The following is a 27,389-nucleotide window of genomic DNA, read 5'->3' as shown; positions in this document are numbered from 1 at the left end:
TCTCTTGATTACATTTGTGAAGAACTTAAAAAAATAGATATAACTTCCCACACAGTGTTGACTATCCTGAATCAGACCCAGATTCTCCAAATGCTTGTATTTTTTTAAAAACTTTTTTTAAAAGCTATTATTAATGCTTTTTGAGATAGTGATTTAGATGCATATCATATTTTTTACTGAGTTAAGTATTGTATGTAATTAGTTTTGCTACAACAAGTGTATGGGACATTGGAAAAAAGTTGAATTTCCCCATGGGGATGAATAAAGTATCTATCTATCTATCTATCTATCTAGATACCCTCCCTTGGAATCTACTAAGCAATTTACCCAACACCGATGTCAGACTCACTGACCTGTAGCTTCTTATCTTGATTTTGCTACTCATTTTAAAGAAGTCTTTCTGAAATTCACTTGTAGCCAGAGATAAATCTAAAATCTCCAATTCCTTCCCCAACTTCTCAAAAGGTCTGAGAAGGCACCATGTTAAGCACTGGGGATTTATCCACCTTAGTGTATGTAAAGCTGTCTATTACCTTCTCCCTGCTAATTAGTATGTGTACAAGACAGCACCATTAACTTACCTATTTCCTTAGTTTCTATCACATCTCCATAGTAAACACTAAAGAGAAATATTCATTAAAAATCTCTGCCATGTCTTTTCATTCCACACACAGATGGCGATCAGAATCAGGTTTAATTTCACTGACTTACATGTAGTGAAATTTGTTATTTTGCAACAGCAGTGCAGTGCAAAGACATACTTAAAAGTTACCATAAATTACAAAATAATAGTGCAAAAGATATTCATGGATCCATAGACTGTTCAGAAATCTTGTAGCAGAAGAGAAGAAGCTGTTCCTAAATTATCGGACATAGATCTTCAAGCTCCTATCCTTTCTCCCCCGTGGTAGTAACAAGAAGAAATTGTGAGGAACTTAAAAATGGATCCTGCCTTCTTGAATTAGAATCAGATTTATTATAGAAACATAGAAAACCTACAGCACAATACAGGCCCTTCAGCCTACAAAGCTGTGCTGAACATGTCCTTACCTTAGAAATTATGTAGGGTTACCCATAGCTCTCTATTTTTTCTGAGCTCCATGTACCTTGCCAGGAGTCTCTTAAAAGACCCTATCATATCCACCATCACCACCATCGCTGGCAGCCCATTCCACTCACTCACCACTCTTTACTTAAAAAACTTAACCCTGGCATTTCCTTTGTACCTACTTCCAAGCACCTTAAAATTGTGCCTTCTCATGCTAACCATTTCAGCCCTGGGAAAAAGCCTCTGACTATCCAAACGATCAATGCCTCTCATCATCTTATACACCTCTTATCAGGTCACCTCTCATCCTCCGTTGCTCCAAGTATAAAAGGCCGAGTTCATTCAATCTATTCTCATAAGGCATGCTCCCCAATTCAGGCAACATCCTTGTAGATCTCCTCTGCACCCTTTCTATGGTTTCCACATCCTTCCTATAGCGAGGCAACCAGATCTGAGCACAGTACTCCAAGTGGGGTCTGACCAGAGTCCTATATAGCTGTAACATTACCTCTTGGCTCCTAAACTGAATCCCACGATTAATGAAGGCAAGTATTACTGAGATTTAAATTTTTTATTTTGTGGCAGCAGTACAGAGCAATATAAATTGCTATAAATTACAATAATATATAAAACTTAAAAAAATAGTACAAAAAGAGAGGGATATAGTGAGGTAGTGTTCATGCGTTTATAGATTGTTCAGAAATCTAATGACGAGGAAGAAGCAGTTCCTAAAACATTGAGTATGCTTCTTCAAGTTCTTGTTCCTCCTTCCTGGTTGTAGTAATGGATTAATGAAATAAGTGCAGGTCCTGGATGGTGATGGTCCTTCAAGATAGATGCCACCTTCTAGAGGCACCACCTTTTGAAGACATCCTTGATGGTGGAGAGGCTAGTGCCTATATAGTGCCATAGGAATTAACGGGTCCCTTTCAGAATGGCAGGCAGTGACTAGTGGGGTACCGCAAGGCTTGTTGCTGGGACCACAGCTATTTACAATATACATTAATGATTTAGATGAAGGGATTAAAAGTAACATTAGCAAATTTGCAGATGACACAAAGCTGGGTGGCAGTGTGAAATGTGAGAAGGATGTTATGAGAATGCATGGTGACTTGGACAGGTTGGGTGAGTGGGCAAATGCATGGCAGATGCAGTTTAATGTGGATAAATATGAGGTTGTCCACTTTGGTGGCAAGGACACGGAGGCAGATTACTATCTGAATGGTGTCAAGTTAGGAAAAGGGGAAGTTCAACGAGATCTAGCTTTCCTTATTCATTAGTCACTGAAAGCAAGCATGCAGGTACAGCAGGCAGTGAAGAAAGCTAATGGCATGTTGGCCTTCATAACAAGGGGAGTTGAGTATAGGAGCAAAGAGGTCCTTCTGCAGTTGTACGGGACCCTGGTGATACCACACCTGGAGTATTGTGTTCAGTTTTAGTCTCCAAATTTGAGGAAGGACATTCTTGCTATTGAGGGAGTGCAGCGTAGGTTCACGAGGTTAATTCCTGGGATGGCGGGACTGAATGATTGGAGGAACTGGGCTTGTATACACTGGAATTTAGAAGGATGAGAGGGGATCTGATTGAAACATATAAGGTTATTAAGGGATTGGACACGCTAGAGGCAGGAAACACGTTCCCAATGTTGGGGGAGTCCAGAACCAGAGGCCACAGTTTAAGAATAAGGAGCAGGCCATTTAGAACAGAGTTGAGGAAAAACTTTTTTACCCAGAGAGTTGTGGATCTATGGAATACCCTGCCTCAGTAGGCAGTGGAGGCCACTTCTCTGGATGCTTTCAAGAAAGAGTTACATAGAGCTCTTAAAGATAGCGGAATCAAGTGATATGGGGAAGAAGGCAGGAACGGGGTACTGATTGTGGATGATCAGCCATGATCGCAGTGAATGGTGGTGCTGGCTCAAAGGGCCAAATGGCCTACTCCTGAACCTATTGCCTATTGTCTATAATGGAGCTGGCGGAATCTACAACTCTTTGCAGCTTGTTCTGAACACGTGCGTTAGCACCTCCATACCAGACGGTGATATAAGCAGTCAGAATGCTCTTCATGCTTCATCAGCAGAAATTAATTTGGTGACATACCAAATCTCAAGCTCCTTATAGCCAGTCAAATGGTTTCTTCATAACTGCATCAATATGTTGAGCTCAGTGTAAATCTTCAGAGATGTTGACATCCAAGAACTTGAAGCTGCTTAGCCTTTCAGGGCTGACCACTTGATGAGGACTGCTGTGTGTTCTCCTTATTTCCCCTTCCTAAAGTCCACATTCAATGTATTGGTGTTACTGATGTTGAGTACAAGATTGCTGTTGCAGTACTACTCATCCATCCAATCTACCTTATTCCTGTATGCCTCCTTGCCACCATCTGAGATTCTGACAACGGCATATGTGTCATCAGCAAATTTATAGTTGGTCTTTAAACAGTACCTAGCCACACACACGTGTGTAGAGAGAGTAGAATAGTGGGTTAATCCCTGAGGTGCACCTGTGTTGACTGTCTGCAAGGAGGAGATGTTATTTTTGATCTACACTGATCTATAGATTTTTGATCTATATTTGGTCTCTCGATAAGGAAATCAAGGTTCCAATTACAGGAGGAGGTATGGAGGGCCAGTTTTTGAAGTTTGTTAATTAGTATTAATAAGATTATGATGTTGAACACTGAGCTGTAATTAAAAATCAGCGGCCTGATGTAGGCATTGCTATTGTCCAGGTGGTCCAAGGCCAATAGGACACCACCTCTTGATGATGATCTGGATAGTTGTGTCCAGGAGCAAGCTGGCTGAGCCTACAAACCTCTGCAGCCTATTGTGATCTTGTCCATTGGAGGCTCCATACCAGATGATGTGATACAACTGGTCAGAATGCTCTCCACTGTATGTCTATGAAAATTTGCAAGAGTCTTTGCTAGCATACCAAATCTCAAACTTGTAATGATCTAGATTCAATGGTTGGTGTGCTTTCTTTATCTTTGCATCGATGTGTTAGACTGAGGACAATACTCCATGTTGTTGATGCCCATGAACTTAAAGCTGTTCACCCATTCTACAGCTGACCCCTCACTGAATACTGGTGTTCCCCTTCCTGAAGTCTATAATCAGTTCCTTCTTCTTGCTGTCATTGAGTGCAAGGTTATTATGACACCAATCAAATAGTTGAATGATCTCACTTCTTTACTCTTCCATGTCACCATCACAGATTTTACCAACAACAATGGTGTCATTTGTGAATTTATAGATGGCATTTGAGCTGTATTTATAGCCACAAAGTTGTGAGTGTAGGCAGAGTAGAGCTATGGGCTATGCATGCATCCTTGAGGTGCACCTGTATTGATTGTCTGTGAGGAGAAGGTGATATTATTGATATGTACTGATAGTGGTTCTCTGATAAGGAAGTCAAGGATCCATTTGCAGGGGGAGGGACAATGGCTCTTGTTTTGAAGCTTGTTGATTATTATTGAGGGGATGATGGTGCTGAACGCTGAGCTGTAATTGGGGAAAAATAAGCAGATGTATGTTTTGCTGTGTTCCACAGCAGAGTGGAGAACCACTGAGATTGCATCTGCTATAGATCTGCTGTGGTGGTAGGCAAATTACTGCAGGTGTAGTCTTTGCTCAGTCAAGAGTTTAGTTGAGTCATAAGCAACCTCTCAAAGCACTTCATCACAGAAGATGTGAGTGCTACCAGGTGTTAATTGTTAAGGCAGCTCACCCTGCTCTGATTGGATACCCATATGATAGTTGCTCTTTAAAGCAGATAGGAGTGTCAGAGCATAGCAGTGGGTGTGGGCAGGGCTATTATTTTGATGTTTGATCAGTGGTGGTCTCCCTTAATTTTTGGTTGGCCAGTTTGTTTAATTTAATGTATTTTATTAATTTATTTTCTTCCCCTTTATTCAGCCTAGTAGTTCAAAAGGGTTAGTTTGTAACCTATGGCTGCAAAGGGGGGGTTTGAGATTGAAGGAGGAGGGTGGGAGACTGTGGAATACTGCAGAAGTAAGGGTAGCCAAAAAAGAGGTGCATCAAGTGAAAGACCCGATGTAACAGGGGACAACAAATTGAAGAAAATTGGTGACTTGCAGGAATTTATAGTTCTGTATAAAATTAAAGGTCAGAAGGAAGGGGAAGGAGGATTTATAGCCCTTAATCCTTTGAAAATGGCAGCAGCATTAGAGAACCAAATAGGTAAAGGATTCCAGGCCAAGATTTTATATAGTGGATTGCTGAAAATTTGTTTCAAAGATGTTGACCAATATAACAGTGCTAAAACGGTGGGAAAACTGGTTGTGAAAGTGGAGTGTATTACTCTGAAAGAAAGGAAGGGAGTTAGGGGGGTAGTGTATGGTATTTGGTCTGGCATGACTGAAAAGGAAATTTTGGACAATATTAAAGGTGGTTGAGTAATTGAAGCCAAGTGATTAAAATCAAGAGAAGGAGGTGATTGGGATTCTCCTGTCCTACTGGTTTTTGCAGGTGACATTCTTCCAACTAGAGTCTATCTTGGGAGCATGTCTTATCAAGTTAGAGAATATATTAGACCTCCTTTGCGCTGTTTTAATTGCCAGAAATTTGGACACGTTGCTGTTCATGTCGAGGTAAAAGAAGATGTGTGAAATGTGGAGAGGATCATGATATTAAAGCGTGTAAGGCAGCGGCACCTAAATGCGGTAACTGTGGAGGGGACCATGTACGGCGTTCAAAGGATGTGTGTATTTTATCAAGGCAAAGCAGGTTCAGGTTGTTAGTAACCAACAAAAAATATCATATGCTGAGGCAGTAAAGAAAGTTGATAGAGAGCAAGGAATAAGTAAAGAAAAGACTGGAATGATGTACATCAGTCAATGAAAGCAAGGATGCAGGTACAGCAGGCAGTGAAGAAAACTAATAGCATGCTGGCTTTTATAACAAGAGGAATTGAGTATAGGAGTAAAGAGGTCCTTCTGCAGCTGTACAGGGCCCTGGTGAGACCCCACCTGGAGTATTGTGTGCAGTTTTGGTCTCCAAATTTGAGGAGGGACATTCTTGCTATTGAGGGAGTGCAGAGTAGGTTCACAAGGTTAATTCCCGGAATGGCGGGACTGTCATATGTTGAAAGACTGGAGCGACTGGGCTTGTATACACTGGAATTTAGAAGGATGAGGGGGGATCTGATTGAAACATATAAGATTATTAAGGGATTGGACATGCTGGAGGCAGGAAGCATTTTTCCGCTGATGGGTGAGTCCAGAATTAGAGGCCACAGTTTAAGAATAAGGGGTAGGCCATTTAGAACAGAGATGCGGAAAAACTTTTTCACCCAGAGAGTGGTGGATATGTGGAATGCTCTGCCCCAGAAGGCAGTGGAGGCCAAGTCTCTGGATGCATTCAAGAGAGAGTTAGATAGAACTCTTATAGATAGCGGGGTCAAGGGATATGGGGAGAGGGCAGGAACGGGGTACTGATTGTGTATGATCAGCCATGATCACAGTGAATGGCGGTGCTGTCTAGAAGGGCCGAATGGCCTACTCCTGCACCTACTGTCTATTGTCTATTGATGGGGAGTCAGCACGTTCTGCGTTCTCCAACTATGGTTCCTTCAGACATATTGATGATGACTAAAGAGGCTTTTTTTTTGGTGTATGTTGTTGATGTACTGGTCGGGGCTAAAACTACAATCAAGTAGTAGTGATGGGTGTGGGGTGTGTCGGAGAGCGACACAGTGAGGGGAGTGGGGAGTGTCGGAGAGCGTCACAGTGAGGGGTGTGGGGTGTGTTGGAGAGCGACCCAGTGAGGGGTGTGGGGAGTGTCGGAGAGTGTCACAGTGAGGGGTGTGGGGTGTGTCGGAGAGCGTCACAGTGAGGGGTGGATATGATATGGATATGAAGTTGGATATGATAAAAGTAGTTGTTGGAGCTGCAGAGATTCCTTGATATGAAACAGGTTTTACCGGAAAAATTACATGAATATATGACAGACAAATAATCACTGAATACTTCCCAGTTGTCGGGGTCAGAGAGTATGGAGGAGCTTTGTGTGGATAAGGCCGATAATTAGTATTTGGATGTTTTTAATATTACAATGGAACGCAAGAAGTTTAATTGTAAATGGTTAAGAATTAAAAAGATTTGTTGGAACTTTAAATGATAAGCCTGATTTAATCTGTATACAGGAGACGTGGTTAAAGCCTCATTTAGATTTTGTGATCCCTGGATATGATAGCTTGACAGCTGACAGAACAGGTAAATCTGGTGGAGGGTGTGCAACTTTCATTAAAAACAGGACTTCAGTTTAGAAGACTTGATTTTAAATCTAACCTTGAAATTGTGGCTATGGAGGTTTGGAGCTCTCGTGGTCAAACAACTTTGATTAACTTTTATAATCCATGTTTTATGATTATGTTATCAGATTTTGATGAAATTATGAATAAGGTAAGATTCCCAGTAATCTGGGTTGGAGATTTCAATGTCCATAATCCTATATGGGGTAGTGAAAGTAAGGATAGTAATGGAGCAGTAGTAGAGGAGTTTCTAGATAAATACAACATGGTACTTCTTAACGATGGAAGGCCTACAAGATTTAATATTGTAAAGAATACTTGTAGTCACTTAGACTTATCAATCACTTCCTCAAACTTAGCCAGGGTTGGGGATGGGATATTATGGACAGATACACACTAGGAAGTGATCACTATCCTATATTATGTAAATTTGGTAGAAATTTGATAGTAGAAGTTGAAGAGAGGGCTACTAGGTATAATTTTTCATTGGCCTGTTGGGATGAGTACCAGGAAAAAGCTGTGGATATAATAGAAGAGATTGATAGCAAGGGCTCGATAGACAATTGGAATGAATCCCTTTGTTCTATAATTCATAAAGTTGCTCAGTTGACTATTCCAATACGGAATGTTCCTAAGGCTCGAGCATTATTTTTGTGGTGGAATAAAAATTGTGATATAGCAGTAAGAAACGGAAATAGAGCTTGCAGGAAATTAAGAAAGTACCCAGTCTTAGTTAATGATATGGACGAAATGTTATAATGTTATAAAAGGAAAGAGCAGTAGCAAGGAGAGTAATTAAAAATGCAAAGAGGGGTAGTTGGAGAAGATTTTGTGGAACCCTGGGCCCTGAGACACCTATAAAGCAGCTATGGATGATCATTCACAGAATGTCAGGGATATATAGAAAACCTGCTGGAAGGAGATATCGAAGCTGTAACCAACCAGGAAAAGGCTGATATGTTTGTAGAGGGGTTCCAAGCATTACACAGATCTGGAGAGCCAGGTGATTTGAGAAAGGAAATTATGTTAAAGGAAAGTTGGAAATTGGACAAGAGTTTGGATGATAATAGCTCCATAAATTTGTTTTTCTCCCTTCAGGAATTGCAGGAAGCTGTCCAATCAGGTTTAAACACTTCTTCTGGTAGGATGGACTGTTATGAATTGCTTAAGCATTTAGATGATGCTGTATTAATAGAAATGCTAGCTTAGTTTAATTCAGTGTGGAAAGAAGGAAAATTACCAGTAGAATGGACGCAAGTGGTGATAGTTCCAGTTTTAAAGCCAGGTAAAGACGAGTCTAGTCCTAGTTTGTATCGCCTATAGCTTTAACAGTAGTGCTTTGTAAAACTATGGAATGAATGGTCACCAACAGACTTGTTTATTTTTTTAGAAAATAAGGGACATTTTGCTGCCTATCAAAATGGTTTTAGAACTGGAAGATCAATAATGGAATCTGTTGCCCTTTTAGATCATGATATTAAAAAAGTGTTTCAAAATAGAGAAGTAATGGTAAGTGTATTTCTAGATATTGAAAGAGCATATGACTCATTATGGAAGGATGGTTTATTAAACTCTATGATGTAGGAATTAGAGGTAGAATGTTTAATTGGATCAAAGATTTCCTTAAGGAAAGGACAATTCAAATAAGAATAGGCAGAACAAGCTCCAAGTCAGTTAAAATAGCTAATGGTATCCCTCAAGGAAGCGTCATTAGTCCAGTTCTTTTTAATGTCATGATAAATTATATCTTTGATTAGGTAGGGACAAGATTTGGCAAGTCGTTGTTTGCAGATGATGGTGCAATCTGGAAAAGAGGAAGAAATGTCAAGTATATATTAAAGCAGGTACAAAAGGCTTTAAGATCAGTTGAAATCTGGGCAAATACATGGAGTTTCAGGATTTCTGCTTCTAAGTCCAAATAAATGATTTTTGGCTTTAGAAGAAAGATTCCTGATTGTGAATTGTGTCTATATGATTCTCCATTACAAAAAGTTAAGGTATTCAAGTTTTTAGTTATCTGGTTTGATGAAAGACTTACTTGGAGAGTTCATATAGATAAAACAATTGGAAAGTGTGAGAAAGTTTTAAATGTTATGAGAAATATTGCTGGATGTGACTGAGGAGCAGGGCAGGAAACTATGTACTTAATGTATCTAGCTCTGATTGGATCAGTTGTTGATTATGGTTGTATTGCTTATGGTTTTGCTGCTACGGCTGTGCTTGAAAAATTAGACACTGTGCAGTCCAAATCACTTCATCAACTGTCTCGACTCCACCACACCTTGCTCATCGACCGTCTCGACTCCACCACACTCTGTTTCAATTCCAACCTCACTCCTTCCAAACACGCTGCTCTCCACTCCCTCCGCACCAATCCTAACCTTAGTATGAAACCTGCTGATAAAGGGGGACGCTGTTGTTGTCTGGCATACTGACCTCTACCTTGCTGAGGCACAGCGACAACTCGCTGATACGTCCTGTTATTTACCCCTCAATCATGACCCCATTAAGGAGCACCAAGCCATTGTCTCCCACACAATCACCAACCTAATCAGCTCTGGGGATCTCCTATCCACTGCCACAAACCTCATAGTTCCCACACCCTGCACTTTCTGTTTCTACCTCCTACCCAAGATCCACAAACCTGCCTGTCCAGGTAGACCCTTTGTCTCAGCTTGCTTCTGCCCCACCAAACTCATTTCTGCATATCTTGACACTGTTTTATCCCCCCTTGTTCAATCCCTTCCCACCTATGTTCGTGCACTTCTCATGCTCTGAATTTTTTCAATGATTTTAAGTTCCCTGGCCCCCACCACCTTATTTTCACCATGGATGTCCAGTCCCTATATACCTCCGTCCCCCACCAGGAGGGGCTCGAGGGTCTCAAAGCTCTCCGCTTCTTTTTGGATTCCAGACCTAACCAGTTCCCCTCTACCACCACTCTCCTCTGGCTAGCGGAATTAGTCCTTACTCTTAATAATTTCTCCTTTGGCTCCTCCCACTTCCTCCAAGCTAAAGGTGTAGCCATGGGCACCCATATGGGTCCCAGCTATGCCTGCCTTTTAGTTGGCTTTGTGGAACAGTCCATGTTCCAAGCCTATATGGGTATCCATCCCTCACTTTTCCTTTGCTACATCAATGACTGCATTGGCACTGCCTCCTGCATGCATGCTGAGCTCATTGACTTCATTAACTTTGCCTTCAACTTTCACCCTGCCCTCAAATTTACCTGGTCCATTTCCAACACCTCCCTCTCCTTTCTTGATCTTTCTGTCTCCATCTCTGGAGATGGCTTATCTACTGATATCTACTATAAGCCATCCCCTTCTTGCAATTCCCTCATCTCCGCCACATCTTCTCTCAGGATGAGGCTTTTCATTCCACAACAAAGGAGATGTCTTCCTTTTTTAAAGAAAGGGGCTTCCCTTCCTCCACCATCAACTCTGCTCTCAAACGCATCCCTTCCATTTCATGCACATCTGCTCTCATCCCATCCTCCTGCCACCCCACTAGGGATAGGGTTCCCCTTGTCCTCACCCACCACCCCACCAGCTTCTGGGTCCAACATATAATTCTCCGTAACTTCCGCCACCTCTAACGGGATCTCACTACCAAGCACATCTTTCCCTCCCCCCTTCTTTCTGCTTTTCGCAGGGATCACTCCCTAGGCGACTCCCTTGTCCATTCGTCCCCTCCATCCCTTCCCACCGATCTCCATCCTGGCACTTATCCTTGTACTTTTTCATTTTTTAAATCTTTTTATTGGTACAAAATCTTCTACAGCTGTAGAGTGATACAAAATTTCAACAAATTAATATGTATACAATTAATAGAGCTGAAGGGAAAAAAAGCTGATTGTAATATATAAAAATGGAAGAAAAAATTTTATATATAGAAAAAAGGAGAGAGAAAAAGAACCCCATCTAACTAGGAAAAAAACCCACTAACTGCAAAAGAAAAAGAAAAAAAAACCATTAGGAATCGTTCCCCCGGAGCAATATGTTTAACCATCATCTAGCTATATAAAGAAAAACAGTCATCAACCGCCAATTCATACTTTAAAAAAAAAATAAAATTGGAAGGAAACCATACACAGTAATTCAAATTAAATGGTAATATTTGGCAAAAGAACCCCATCTTCTCTCAAAATCGAATCGGGGTTCAAAAGTTCTACTTCTGATTTTTTTCCAAACTGAGACATAACATTACTTGAGAAAACCATTCAATTAATGTAGGGGAAGAGATATCTTTCCATTTTAACAGAATAGCCCTTCTTGCCAATAATGTAACAAATGCAATTACATGTTGATCTGAAGATGAAATACCCTGAATATGATGGAACTATTCCAAATAGAACAGTCAGTCCATTAAGTTGTAAATTAATTTTCAGAGCTTTAGAAAATTGTAGAAAATAAAGATTTCTAAAACAATTTTAATGAAGAACATGACCAAAACATATGTGACAAAGTAGCTACTTCAGTTTTACATCTATCACAGTAGTTGCCTATATTAGGAAATATTTTAGATAGTCTCTCCTTTGTTAAATAATAATGGTGAACAATTTTAAATTGAATTAAACAGTGGTTGGCACATATGGAAGAAGAATTTACATTTTTCAAAATTCGAACCCAATCTTCATTAACAAAGGTCATATTAAGTTCTCTCTCCCAATCTTGTTTAATCTTTAGTGGTAGGTTCTCTTTTTGTAACCAAAATAAATTGTAGATTCTGCTAATGGAACCTCTCACTAAAAGATTCAACTTCAAAATGGTATCCAACAAATCAGATTCTTGTAAATATGGAAACTTGGGTAAATATTGTTGTAAAAATTGTCTAACCTGAAAATATTGCAAAAATGTGTATGAGCGAGAGAATATTTGTTAATTAACTCTTCAAAAGTCATCAATCAACCATCACAAAATAAATCTGTAAAAGAACGAATCCCTTTATTTCTCCATTGGAGAAAAATGGGGTCGGTTATTGAAGGTTTAAATGAAAGGTTTTGATATAAAAAGCTAGACAACTTAAATTGTTTAAAATTTTAAAAAATTGTGAAACTGAACCCAAATCCATAGGGATTGTTTAATAACCAGGTAAAGATTTAAATTTGGAATTTTAGAGAGCTGTAAAGGTAATGGAGCTCCTAATATTGAAGTTAAATGAAATTGTTTAACAGTTTTTAATTCCAAATCAACCCATAGTGGTTTTTGGCTCTTATCGAGCCAGTATAACCAAAAACATAATTGTCTAATATTCACAGCCCAATAATAGTCTTAAATTAGGAAATGCAAGTCCACCATCTTTTTTGGAGTTTTGTAAATGATACTTGTTAATTCTTGGTCTCTTATTATTCCAAATAAAGGAAGAAATAAGAGAGTCAATTTGATCGAAAAAATTTTTAGTTAAAAAGATAGGTATATTTTGGAAAATATATAAAAATCTAGGTAAAATCATCATTTTCACAGCATAGCTATGACCTATTAAAGAAAGAGTAAGTGGATTCCATCTAGAAAATAGTTGTTTCATTGGGTCTATTAAAGGAACTATATTAGCTTTATAAAGATCTTTTTATCTTTTAGTAATTATAATACCTAAATATCTAAGTGTATTAACAATTCTAAAAGGGATATCATTATATATACTAACAGGAGCATTTAATGGAAACAATTCACTTTTATTCAAGTTAAGTTTATATCCTGAAAATTTACCAAAATCTTTTAAGTGTTTCAAAAAGATTAGGAATTGATTCCTCAAGATTTGAAATAAAAACCAAAAGATCATCTGCATAAAGAGAAATCTTATGTATGGTTCCATTTATAGAAATACCATGAATGTTTTTAGCTTCATATAATGTTATAGCTAAAGGCTTCAATACAAGATTAAGTAATAAAGGGCTTAATGGACATCCCTGTCTAGTACCACGAGAAAGTGGAAAAAAAAATCTGTAATTATTAGTTAAGACTATGGCAATAGGGTTCTTATAAATCATTTGAATCCATCTATTAAAATTATTACCAAAGCCAAATTTTTCTAATACTATAAACAAATATGGCCACTCAACTCTATCAAATGCCTTTTCTGCATCGAGAGAGATAACACATTGAGGTTGCTTAGATAATGATGAATATATAATGTTCACAAATCTCTGAACATTAGAGAAAGAGGAACGGCCTTTAATAAAGTCCATTTGATCCATAGAGATGATTTTAGTTAGTAATTTTCCAAACGATTAGCCATTATTTTAGAAAGAATTTTTGCATCCACATTTAATAGTGAAATAGGTCTATATAATGAACATTCAACAGGATCTTTATCTTTTTTAAGAATTAAGGAAATAAATGCTTCATAAAAAGAAGGTAAGTTTCCCTTCTCAAAAGATTCTTGAAATATTTCCAAAAGATACGGAGAAAGTAATCTTCCAATTTTTTTGTAAAATCCCACCAAATACCCATCAAGTCCAGGAGCTTTACCTGATTGCATTGATAAAATAGCTTTCTGAATCTCATGCTCAGTAATTGGAGTATCAAGCATCTGTTGATCTTCATCAGAAATTTGTGGAAATTTAATCTTATATAAAAAAAAGCCTTCATTTTGGAGGAATCTGCAGGAAATTGAGATCTATAAAGATCAGAGTAAAAATCTTGAAAAGTATAATTAATATCCTCATGGTTACTTATCCCATTATTTTTATGAATCTTTAAAATTTGTCTTTTAGCTCTAACTGCTCTTAGTTGTGAAGCTAAGAGCTTATTATTTTTATCCCCAAAAATATAAAATTGACTTTTCAATTTAAGCAAATATCCTTCAATAAGATATGTTAGTAATAAGTTATACTGTTTGTAATTCTACTCTTTTAAATGAAACAACATTTAGAGAGATTGCATTGATGTTATCTAATTCTTTAATTTGTTTAGAGATTTTATCTAATTCCATTCTTGTTTGTTTCTTCAATTTAGCTATATATGATATAATTTGACCCCGTAAATAAGCTTTTAATATATCCCAAATTACTAACTTTGAGACATTTCCTATATTATTAAAGAGAAAAAACTCATTTAACTGAGTTTCAATAAACTCAACAAATTCTGAACTTTGTAATAAATGTTCTGGAAAACGCCGAAATGGTCTGGTGGAAACAACATCTTTCAATTCAAATATTAAGTTTAAAGGAGCATGATCAGAGATAGCAATCGCATCATACTCACATTTCTGAACATTAAATAAAAGTTGAGGGTTGACTATAAAATAGTCAATTCTCGAATATTTATTATCAACATGTGAGAAAAAAAGAGTATTCTGTATCACTAGGGTGCATATGCCTCCAGATCTCAATTAAACCACAATCAATTAAAAAGGAATTAATAAGTGATGCTGAACGATTAGGGAGTTGATATTTGGATGATGACTTATCTATTAAAGGATTTAAACAAGTATTAATATCACCACCCATTAATAACATATATTCATTTAAATCAGGTAATAGAGCAAAAACGGCCTTAAAAATGAGGGATCATCAACATTTGGTCCATAAATATTAACCAAAACCATTTTCTTATTACAAATTCCTTTAACAATCAAAAATCTACCATTAATATCAACTATAATATCTTCCTGATTAAAAGGAGTATTGGAATCAATAAAAATAGAGACACCTCTAGTTTTACTCTGGGAGTTTGCATGAAACTGAGGATCCTCCCAAAATTTAAAAAAATTGATTTTTATCACATAACCTGATATGCGTCTCTTGAGCAAAGATTATATCAGGCTGGAATCGGTTTATAACTTTAAATGTTTTCTTACACTTAATAAGACGATTCCAACCACGAACATTCCAAGTTAAAACATTTAACTGTTTGGATATCATCATGAGACTTTGTATCTAAAAAGAGTAGTTAGACGCATGTCAAGATAAGGTGGTTGAAAATGGCGGAGATGAACAACAATAAAAATAATTAGTGTGTACTGCGGGATTCCATAATGGGTATAAAAAAAGAAAAAAAAACACCAAACTACAAAGCCCAGAAACAAGTCAATATCAATGGACACAAGCCCCAAGAAAAGCATAGATGCAAATACAGGCTCCACCTATCTAAGTAATTTAAAAAAAATTAAAAAGTAGTCTCTGTCTCCCTCTACTGAACATAAATCTCATTACAGTCAACATATATCTCAATATAATTAGCTTGGAAGGATAGTGTTTTTCTTGTAGAACAAAATTACCTTCAATTTGAGAGTAACCTTCATAATATTAGATAAGGGAAGAAAAACACATCCAAAACAATTCTTGAAATATTTGCACAAAAGAAAAACAATTGCCATCTTTAAATTGTCCAATCTATCTTTAAAACATAAGAAAATCCAAATAATTACTTCAAAGATCTTTACTAAAGCATATGGACTAAAAAAACAATTAATTCATTTAAATGCTGCAGAAAAAAATTCTAAATGGTTCAAACTTAACTACAATCTATCAACAGTTCTCCCACTATATCTACTGAGGTTAAAACCATCCAAACCAGTCTTTTTCAAAGATAAAATGCATTTTAAGGTAAAGACTTTCTGTAACCATCAAATCTTCCAATCTCATCAGTCTTTACACCGCGAGACACTCAAGCTATTATAAATCATTCAAACTTCAGGCTTCAGACTCGTCGTCATTGAAATATTTGTACAAAAGAAAAACAATTGCCATCTTTAAATTATCCAATCTGTCTTTAAAATGTAAAAAAAATCCAAGTAATTACTTAAAAAAACTTTACAAAAGCATACGAAACAAAAAACACAGTTAGTTCATTTAAATGCAGCAGAAAAAAAAATTCTAGATGGTTCAGAATTACCTACAGTCTTTCAACAGTTCTCCCGCTATATCTTCGGAGGTTAAAACCATCCAAACCAGTCTTTTTCAGAGATTCTATAACCATCAAATCTTCCAATTTCATCACTTTACACTACGAGACAAACTATTGTAGATCATCCAAACTTCAGGCTTCAGACTCGTCATCGGACTCGTCAGACAAAGAGTTAATAAAACGCAGTGCTTCGGCTGGATCATCAGAAATAGGTACTCCAGAATTCTTAACCAAAAGCTTTAATTTTGCTGGATATTGTAATGATGGGAAAAGCTTTTTTTGATACGCTACTTTCATAGAAGAAGCAAATGCAGCACGTTTCTTAACAATTTCGCATGGAAAATCTTCAAAAAAAACGCACTTCTGAATTTTGAAATTGAAATAATCTTTGTTTTCTTGCAAGCTTAAAAATGTGATCCTTGTATCTAAAATGGAGAAAACGCACAACAATATGCCTGTTTTTACCTTCATCCAAAGATTTTAAAGCACTGGCTCTGTGAGACGATTCAATCTCCAGGAGTTGCGAACAAACCTCTGGAAATAAAGACTGAAACATTTTCGCAAAATAATCCAGTGTGTCGGCAGATTCTGATTTCTCTTTAATCCAACAATTCGAATATTATTACGACGCGATCGAGCTTCCAAATCCACGATTCGTTGTTGAGCCTTTTCCAAACGAGAAGAAAGGTCAGCCGCATTTCGACTAACTTCTTTAAGATCGAGGCTCAAAGAGTCAAATTTTTCTTCAATTTTCTCTTTTAGTTGAGTTACTTCAGTGCCGATACTGCTGATTCGAGACTCTAATCTCTTAACCCAAGAGGGTTCTTCCGAGAACTCGTTAGCTTTTTTGGACTTTCCGTTAGTTGGGTCCAGATTTCGCCTGGTGGTTTTCAAAGTAGCCATAATTATAACTATTGTTGTACAGATTTGACTGAATAAAGTTGAAATTTCAAAGTTTAAACCTGAAAAGGAAGAGATTAAAGGCGGACAAGAAGCAACTAAGTCTTACATGTCTGAAGCAGGAGGCGGAGTCGCACTTATCCTTGTAAACAGAACAAGTGCTACACCTGCCCTTACACTTCCTCCCTCACCACCATTCACGGCCCCAGACAGTCCTTCCAGGTGAGGCGACATTTCACCTGTGAGTTGGCTGGTGTGGTATACTGCGTCCGGTGCTCCAGGTGCGGCCTTCTATATATTGGTGAGACCTGACACAGACTGGAAAACCACTTCACTGAACACCTACGCTCTGTCTGCCAAACAAAACAGGATCTCCCAGTGGCCACACATTTTAATTCTACGTCCCATTCTGATACGTCAATTCATGGCCTCCTCTACTGTCAAGATGAAGCCATACTCAGATTGGAGGAACAACACCTGATATTCTGTCTGGGTAGCCTCCAACCTGATGGCATGAACATTGATTTCTCTAACTTCCATTAATGCCCCTCCTCTCCTTCTTACCCCATCCCTTATTTATTTATTTAGTTATTTATTTTTCCCTCTCTTTTTTATTTTCTCTCTTTTTTCTCTCTGTCCCTCTCACAATCACTCTTTGCCTGCTCTCCATCTTCTTCTGGTGCTCCCCTCCCCCTTTCTTTTTCCCTAGGCCTCCCGTCCCATGATTCTCTCTCCTCCAGCTGTGTATCACTTTTGCCAATCAACTTTCCAGCTCTTAGCTTCATCCCTTCCCCTCCTGTCTTCTCCTATCGTTTCAGATCTCCTCCTCCCCCTCCCACTTTCAAATCTCTTACTATCTTCCTTCAGTTAGTATTGACGAAGGGTCTCAGTCCAAAATGTCAACTGTACTTCTTCCTATAGATGCTGCCTGGCCTGCTGTGTTCCACCAGCATTTTGTGTGTGTTGCTAAACTCTGTTGTGGAGCTTTTAGAACAACATCAGTGTGGAGATGGGAGAAGCGCCTCTACATTTAAGAAGAGTTAAGTTGGGCCTGCAGTACTGGGCAAAACTAAATGGCTTCAATCACATTGGGTAGATGGAGCTCATCAGTCTGGGAACAAAGTCCATCTAAGAGAGGGAAAACTCTGATTTCAAACCTCCGCTGCCTTGTGGCCATACCCACTCATAGGAAAGGCTTCGGGAGTAAACCCTGAAGACAAATCTGGAGCTGGAGTCCCTAGGGCAGTCAGATATCGCCTTCAACCTCGTTCTGGCAATTCCTGCGACGACACTGGTACCAAGCTGTATCGGCCCTTGCCCTTCCCTTGGACAACATCAGTGTCTTGGAGAGGGGAGACTTGCTGCATTGGCAACTGCTGGTCTTCCATACAACCTTGCCCAGGCCTACACACTGGAAACCATTCCAGGCACAGATCGATGGTCTCGCGAGACTAACGGATGCCATCACAACTGTCCATCAAAATGTCTTTTGCAGGAGACGTCAGAGTTCCAAAGTAAAATTAAAAGATATCCATTTTTAGATTTGGTTAATAACTTGGATGTGAAGTTAAAACTGATTGAGGAAGACATAGCTGACCAAATTTGCTTGCCACCCGTTCCTTTTTGGCTTTTGCCAGAACCAGAAGTAGACCTATTCCTCCATTTTCAGCTTCGAGGAAGCAGAGCAATTTCAACAGTGTCGATCATAAATGAATATTTAAATAATAAATGAGGATCTTATCTGAAGATTTTTACTGATGGCTCAGTGGACCCAGAGAGCAGTAAGGCAGGATTTGGGATGTACGTGTCTCAACTTGGAGTTGAGATTGGTCACCAGGTTTCAGATGGTGTTTCTGTCTTTGCAACAGAATTATTAGCAATCCTCTGGGCCTTATGGTGGATAGAAGACTCTCGACCATGCAGGGTTATCATCTGTTCGGATTCTGCTGCTGCCTTAGAGACTATAAAAGGGAATAAAACAAAAGCTTGTCCTAACATAGTTACTCTTAGATACACATAGATTCTCTTAGTTTTGTTTAGAGTAGGGAAGATAGGTTGTGAAGTCAGATTTACATGGATACCTGGGCATGCTGGGGTGGAGGGAAATTAAATTGTGGATGGCATTGCAAAGTCTTCCTTACAGAGCGGGCAAGTAGGAATTAGAGTACCCCTAGGCAGAGTAGAATTGAGAAGTAGGTTAAAAAAAGGTATGGGGAAGAAGTGGCAGGAGGATTGGAAAAATGAATTAAAGGGAAGGCATTTCTTTTCTAGTCACCCACTAGTTAAAAAGGTCTCAGTCTGTTACTCTTTAAATCCTAGAGATATGGTGAAATTAACAAGACTTAGGTTGGGGCATTGCAGGCAAAACTATTATTTAAAGATAATAGGAAAACATCCTACTGGATTATGTGACCGTGGTAGTCCAGAGACTGTTCAGCATGTTTTGCTGAGTTGTAATCGATATAAAATTGGAAGAAGCATATTGTTCAAGAGGCTCTCTGACTTAAATGTATTTTGTTTTTCTATTAAATCTTTGTTTGGCCACCAAGAGAACCACCATCTGATTGAAGAGTTTATTATTCAGTTTCTATGTGCGACTAGTTTATATTCGAGAATTTGAGTTTCTTGAAATTCTATAATTAATTATACATCCTGCAGAGGGCAATAACATGCCTAGATGCGTCTAAACTGCTGGAAATAGAAGAAGAGGAGGAGGAGGAGATGATCTTTGAATATTCCAGCCAGTTGGTTGGCATAAATTTTCAGTATGTTCAATACCCAGCCAGGTACACTATCAGGGTCTGTTGCCTTGTGAGTGTTTTTAATTTTTGAGTATGTTCTAACATTGGCCTCCAAGACAGATCACAGATTCAGTAAATGTTATGGGATTTGCATAGGTGTGGTGTTGTTCTCCTCTTCAAAGCGTGCGTAAAAGGCATTGAGTTCACTAGCGATTGAAGCATCACTGCCATTTATGCATTAGGTTTCACCTTAAAATGCATGTGTCTCTAACGACTGAGAATTGCCTTTTCCCTCTCATGAAAGAGTCATGCGGATCTTTAAGGAGACCTCTCTTTCAGCCACAATAATACTCTCAATACACCTATAAAAATTCTTGGATTGTGCTTCACTGAGCCCGCCAGATTATTTTTCATGTCCTCTGGTTACCAATGAAATTTCAGAAGATTTCTATTTAAATATGAAAATAGTGATTTTTCTGCACTACTCATAAAGTAAAGATGGCAGAGCATCTTCAAAGAATTAAGCTTTAGGTCTCTAAATTTGTCAGTCAGACATGTAGCTGTTATATATTTGATATCACTAATTATTTTCTTCTCTTAGTCTGCTTAGATAATATTCTTTTGATAAGCATATTTTAAACATGCTTATAACAGTGTGTGGCTCTGTTGGTAAGAGATGGAATGACATACTTAGAATGAGGTGACATAGGTCAGAGAATTTTGAATCTTTGTGGGTGGAGTTAAGAAACTGCAAAGGTGAAATAAACATTATGGGAATCATATATAGGCCTCCAAATTTCAGCCAAGATGTGGGGTTGAGTTTGCAAAGGGAGCTGAAAAAGGCATGTAATAAGTATAAAGACACAATTATAATGGGGGATTTCAATAGCAATGGGCTTGGGAAAATCAGGTTGGTGTCAGGTCGCAAGAGAGGTAATTTGTTGAATGCCTATGAAATGGCTTTTTAGAGCAGCTTGTGCTTGAGCCTATTTGGGGAAAGGCTATCTTAGATTGGTTGTTGTGTAATAACCCAGATCTTATTAGGGAGCTTAATGTAAAGAAACATTTAGGAGGCCAAGATCATAACATGATTCATACTTCACTTTGAGAGGGAGAAGCATAAGTATCATGTTTGCTGTTGTGTGCTGGGGCAGTAGGCTGAGGGTAGCAGACACCAACAGAATCAACAAACTCATTCGTAAGGCCAGTGATGTTGTGGGGGTGGAACTGGATTCTCTGACGGTGGTGTCTGAAAAGAGGATGCTGTCCAAGTTGCATGCCATCTTGGACAATGTCTCCCATCTACTTCATAATGTACTGGTTAGGCACAGGAGTACGTTCAGCCAGAGATTCATTCCACCAAGATGCAACACTGAGCATCATAGGAAGTCATTCCTGCCTGTGGCCATCAAACTTTACAACTCCTCCCTCAGAGTGTCAGACACCCTGAGCCAATAGGCTGGTCCTGGACTTATTTCCACTTGGAATAATTTACTTATTATTATTTAATTATTTATGGTTTTATATTGCTATATTTCTACACTATTCTTGGTTGGTGTGACTGTAACAAAACCCAGTTTCCCTCGGGATCAATAAAGTATGTCTGATTCTGATTCTGAAGTCACAAGTATCAGTATCACAATGGAATAAAGGGAATTACAGAGGCATGAGAGAGGAGCTTGCCCAGGTGGATTGGAGGAGGATACTGGCAGGGATGACAGCAGAGCAGAGATGCCTGAAGTTTCTGGGAATAGTTCACAAGGCACAAAATAGGTATGTCCCACAGAAGAAGTTGTTCTCAAATGGCACGGGTAGGCAACTGTGGCTGACAAAGGAAGTTGGTGACTGCAAAGAGAGCCAAGGAAAGGGCATATAAGGCAGAAAAAATGATTGGGAAGCTTTAAAAGCCAACAAAAGGCAACTGAAAAAAGCTATAACAAGGGAAAAGATGAACTATGAGGGCAAACTATCCAATAGTATAAAGCAGGATACCAAATTTTTTTTTTTCAGTTATATAAAGAGAAAAGGGGATGTGAGAGTTGATATTGGACCACTGGAAAATGATGCTGGTGAGGTAGTAATGGGGGACAAAGAAATGGCAGATGAAATTAATGGATACTTTGCATCAGTCTTCACTGTGGAAGGTACTAACAGTGTGCCAGAAGTCCATCAGTGTCAGGGAGTAGGAGTGTGTGCCATTGTTATTACAAAGGAAAATATGCTAGGTAAACTTAAAAGGTCTTAAAGTGGATAAGTCACCTGGACCAGATGGACTACATCCCAGAGTCCTGAGAGAGGTTGCTGAAGAGATAATGGCTGCATTGATCATGATCTTTCAAGAATCACTTGATTCTGGCATGGTCCTAGAGGACTGGAAGATTGTAAATGTTACTCCTTTTTAAGAAGGGAGGAAGGCAAAAGAAAGGAAGTTATACACCAGTTAGCCTAACCTCAGTGGTTGGGAAAGTGTTGGAGTCTATTATTAAGGATGAGGTTTCAGGTACTTGGAGACCAGTGATAAAATAAGTCAAAGTTGGCATGGTTTCTGTAAAAGGAAATCTTGCCTGAGAAATCTACTAGAGTTCTTCAAGAAAGTAACAAGCAGGGTAAGGCAGTGGATTTCATTTACTTGGATTTTCAGAAGGCATTTTGTAAAGTGTCACATATGAGGTTGCTTAACAAGATAAAACCCCATGGTGTTACAGGAAAGATACTGGAATGGATAACAGAATGGCTGACAGGCAGGAGGCAGCAAGTAGGAATAAAATGGGCCTTTTCCAGTTGGCTGTCAGTGACTAATGGTGTTCCTCAGGGGTCAGTATTGGGACTGCTACTTTTCACATTGTTTGTCAATGATTTGGATATTGGAATTGATGGCTTTGTGGCAAACTTTGCAGATGATACGAAGATAGAGGAGGGGTAGGTAGTGCTGAGGAAGCAATGTGATTGCAGCAAAACTTAGACAGCTTGGAAGAATGGGCAAAAAAGTGGCAGATGGAATACAGTGTTGGAAAATGTATGCTAATGCATTTTGGTAAAAGGAACAATAGTGAGGACTATTATCTAAATGGGAAGAAGGTTCAGACATCAGAGGTGCAGTGGGACTTGGGAGTCCTCATGCAAGACTCCCAGAAGGTTAATTTACAGGTTAAGTCTGTGGTAAAGAAGGCAAATGCAATGTTGGCATTTATTTCAAAGGGAATAGAATATAAAAGCAAGGAGGTAATGCTGAGGCTTTACAAGACATTAGTTATGCTGCACTTGGAGTATTATCAACAGTTTTGGGCCTCATATCTCAGAAAGGATGTGTTGTCATTGGAGAGAGTTCAGATCAGGTTCACGAGGATGATTCCAGGAATGAAGGGGTTTTATGAGGAGCGTTTGGCAGCTTTGGGCCTGTACTCACTGGAAATTAGAAGAATGTGTGGGGATCTCATTGAAACCTACTGAATGTTGAAAGGCCTACATAGGGTGGGTGTGGAGAGGATCTTTTCTATGGTATGGAACTAGAGAGCTCAGCCTGAAAATTGAGGCAATGTTTTAGAACAGAGGTAGGGAGGAAGTCTTTTAGCCAGACAGTAGTGTATCCATGGGATGCTCTGCCACAGTCTGCGATGGAGGCCAAATCTGTGGGTATATTTAAGATGGAAGTTGATAGTTTCCTGATTGGTTGGGGCATCAAAGGGTATGGCAAGAAGTTAGGTGTATAGGGTTGAGTGGGATCCAGGATCAGCCATGATGGAATGTCAGAACAGACTTAATGGGCTGCCTGGTCTACATTTGTAATTCTGTTCCTATGTCTTATGATCTATAAGCAACTCCAAATATGAAGAGTTTCATGTTGCGTTATAAGCTTTAAAATTGAAGAAAAAAATCTTCAGATGCTGAAGATCTGCAAACAGAAAATGCTGGAAATACCCAGCAGATCAAGCAGTATCTATGGGAAAGTAAAACACTTTCAGGAGTTCTAATCAAATGTGATCAACCTGAAACATTAACTGAAGACTAAAAAAAATTGCAGATGCTGGAAATCTGAAATAAAGCATAATACTGAGCAGTTCAGGTTGCACCCTTAGAAGAAACAAAGAACTAACATTTCCATTTGAAGACCCTTTGTCAGAATTGGGAAGAAAATGAAATGAGATCATTAACTGTACCTCTTTCCACCCATACTGCCTGATCTAGTGAGTATTTCCAGAATTTCCGTTCAAAATGTTATGAGCACTTTAGGAGTTACCCTTCCAGCTGTCACATGATTTTATTCCTACACAGAGGGACCTCCACTCAATGAACAAAGTAATACAACTTTTAATTCTATGCAGTATTTTGAACATTTTATCTCCTAGCAACACTGTTCTGAAATTACTCATTTTCTAGGTGACCATGACGAAAGGTGTTCCAAATTTGATAAATGCAATTCAAATGATCTACAATGTATCAAGGTATTACAACACTTCACAGCAGCTGACCTCCCTTTTTATTAAGGTAGTTATCTTATTTTGTTTCTGAGTTTAATAAAATATAGAACAGTACAGAACTGGACAGGCTATTTGGCCATGAAGTTGTGTTGATCTTGACGTTAATTTTGACTAATTGTCCCCCTTGTGTGTATCATCCATATCCCTCCATTCCCTTCATATTTGTGGCTATCTAGCAGCATTTTAAACTCCACCAAACTGCCTATTTCCACTATCACCAGACACCTACCATGTAAGAAATACTTGCCCCTCATGTAGTCTTTAAACTCCCCCCTCCCCACCTTAAAAGCATGTCATCTGGTGTTTGACATTTCAGCCTTGGGGGAAAGGTTATGACTGCCTATCCTGTCCATTCCCTTCACAATTTTAAAAATATCTATTAATTCTCCCTACAACATCAGATACTCTGAGGAGAATAGCACGAGCTTGTCCAACCTTTCATGCCCTTTAAATTCAAGCAGTCTGTAAACCTCTTGCACCCTCTCCAGTCTTCACATCCTTCCTGTAATGGGGTGACCAGAACTGATTAAAGTTTTAAATAACAGCAGCATGACTTCCTTAGTTTTGTATAACTGCAGCATAACTCTTTGCCTAATATCTGAATCATTCTGCTTTTTGTCAATTCTAATATGGTACTTTTTTTTTAATCAATGTTAGGTCACAAACCAAATGGTTACAGCCTGTAAGGAGTATATAACCGAGGGTGGTACAGTTCACATATGGGACCAGGATTCACACGTCATTATTAAAAGAATGAAGGTGAATCTTTCTATATTCTTAGCTTTACTTTGGGATTTTATGGCTTGGAAATTCGATTGCACAATAGTGGTTTCTCAGTTTTGCATGGTGCATCTTTTGAATTGGATGGACGCTTCTGGTTGCAATATACACTTAGTTAAGTTAACGCCATGTCAAATCAGTGTTTGTTTTTGCCTGTCCTATCCTTGAGGTGCTCAGCATTATTCCTGAGAGAGGATGAGTTGTGGCAGTCTCCTTATACCTTCCAGCTTATTGTAAAGGGACTGCCAATGAATGAACCACATGACAATGAAAATTAATTAACTGTAGCGAGTAGGTGGAGCAGTGGTTACAGATGAGACCATGACAATTTCACACTAACAGACTTGGCAACAAATAGAAGGAGGCAGGCTCCAGCAGAGCAACCATCTGAGAAGGACTGCTTTTGAGGTGAAGTACTCCTGGTAGGGTACAGTGTGGACTTCTGTGCACATTGGACTAAGTATGGATGGTGAATAACAATAAGTGCATTATAAAGTATTTCCTTTTTTTGTAATTTACTGGTTTATTAAAGAGACAACAATTTTGGTCATTGGAGTTATATGCTCTTTCTCTCAAATGTGGGAGATCAGGGAGGAGTCTAGTGTCCCTGTCAACCACATTTGCGTCCAGCTGCAGCTTTTCTCAGACCATATTGATTGGTTGAACAACAGTTAGAGTCTAAAGAGCATGTAGAAGGAAGAAAATGTTCAAGATAGGAGTTTTAGGAAGGTTCATTCTGATAGCCAGGAGCAGGCAAGTGATACAGGAATCTCTTGTCTACTCTCAAGCAGTTATAATCTTTTGGATACTGTTGAGCAAGGGGTGGTGGATAGGCTCTCAGGAAAACAGAACAGCAGACAGATCGCACTGTTACTGGCTTTGAGAATTTAGTCAGGGACACAGACAGACATTTCTTTGGCTGCAAGTGAGACTCCAGGATCATGTGTTGTCACACTGGTCCAAAAATCAAGGATGTCTTGGAGTGGGCACAGGACATTCTGAAGAGGAGGTTGAGCAGCTGCAATTCCTGGTCTAGATTGGTACATTAACATGGGCAGAAAGAGAGATGAGGTCCTGGAATGAGAATTTAGGGAACTTGGTAGTAAGTTATAAAGCAGGACCTGCAAGGTGGTAATTTTAGGATAACTCTTTGTTCCAGGAGCTAACAATGTACAGATTAGTAAGATAGTACAGTTAGCTGTGTGGTTAAGGAGCTAGTGAAACAGAAAGGGCTTTTGATACATAACTCATTGGACTCTCTTACAGAACAGTTGGGATCTGTATGAGCAGTTTGGTTGCACCTAAACCAAAGGTCTTGCAAGGAGATTTGCTTCTGCTACTTGGGATGATTTAAACCAGTGTACCAGGAGGGTGGGAACCAGAGCAGCAGGTAGAAGGATGGATGGGAAGGTAGGGGCTAGGAGAAGTAAGCCTGATAGGAAAAGCATACAGGAACAAGGTAAATGAACACAGTGGGAATGATTAGCTGAAGTGTACTTATTTCAATCCAGGGATTTATGGGAAGGCAGATAAACTTAGTGCATGGAATAATGATTTTGTGGCCTTTATAGAGACTTAGTTGGGAGAGGGACAGGACTTTGCATTCAACATTCACAGTTTTGATGTTTTAGACATGATAGAGTAGTAAAAGAAGTAGAGGATCAGGCAGAATGTCATAACTACATTCAAAGAAGATATATTGGAGAGCTCATTCACTAAGGCGATATGGCTAGGCTTGATAAGGGAAATGCAATCATTCTGATGCTTTATACAGTAGTCCTCCATGTAGTCATTGGGAAATAAAGCGACTGCTATGTACACAGATTATGGAGCAATGTTCATTTTGTGCATTGCAGTTCCTGAGGAGACATTGGGTTGTTTAGAGGGAGGGCGAGTTTAAAAGAAGTGAGCAGGGGCAGCTCACCCATCTTCGTGTCACATTTCCCGAGGAGGCATTGTATTGTGTAGAGGGAGAAAGAGTTTTAAAGAAGTGAGTGAAGATGCCAGGCAGGATAGTGGAATGCTCCTCTTGCAGGATGTAGGAATGCAGGGAGACCTGTAGTGTCCCTGTTGACTACACCTGCAAATAGTGCATCCAGCTGCTGCTTCTATCAAACTGTGTTAAGGAGTTGTAGCCGGAACTGGATGAACTTCAGATGGCTGAGGAGTTAATAAGCAGGACATGCAGGGAGGTAGTTGCACCTAAAGTGCAGGACACAGGTAACTGGGTGTCCATCTGGAGGTAACAAGGGGATAGGCAGCCAGTGCCGAGTACCCCTGGGGCTGTTCCACTGCTTTAGATACTGTTGCAGGGGTTGACC

The 27,389-nt window shown here is 39.0% G+C and overlaps 1 protein-coding gene across 1 annotated transcript in view; it reads left to right on the top strand.

Annotated features, from left to right (window-relative positions):
• The window catches only part of LOC140732658 (dynein axonemal heavy chain 8-like), a 952,247-nt gene that overhangs the window by 104,305 nt on the left and 820,553 nt on the right, over positions 1 to 27,389 (top strand). The window contains exons 9-10 of the mRNA XM_073055351.1: positions 24,188 to 24,295; positions 24,946 to 25,047. Coding sequence (XP_072911452.1) covers positions 24,188 to 24,295; positions 24,946 to 25,047 — 210 coding nt within the window. The remainder of the gene's footprint in view (positions 1 to 24,187; positions 24,296 to 24,945; positions 25,048 to 27,389) is intronic.

The sequence above is a fragment of the Hemitrygon akajei genome, chromosome 9 (assembly GCF_048418815.1).
Source record: "Hemitrygon akajei chromosome 9, sHemAka1.3, whole genome shotgun sequence".
In the NCBI taxonomy this organism is placed as follows: Eukaryota; Metazoa; Chordata; class Chondrichthyes; order Myliobatiformes; family Dasyatidae; genus Hemitrygon; species Hemitrygon akajei.
This window is presented reverse-complemented; position numbering and strand designations above follow the sequence as displayed.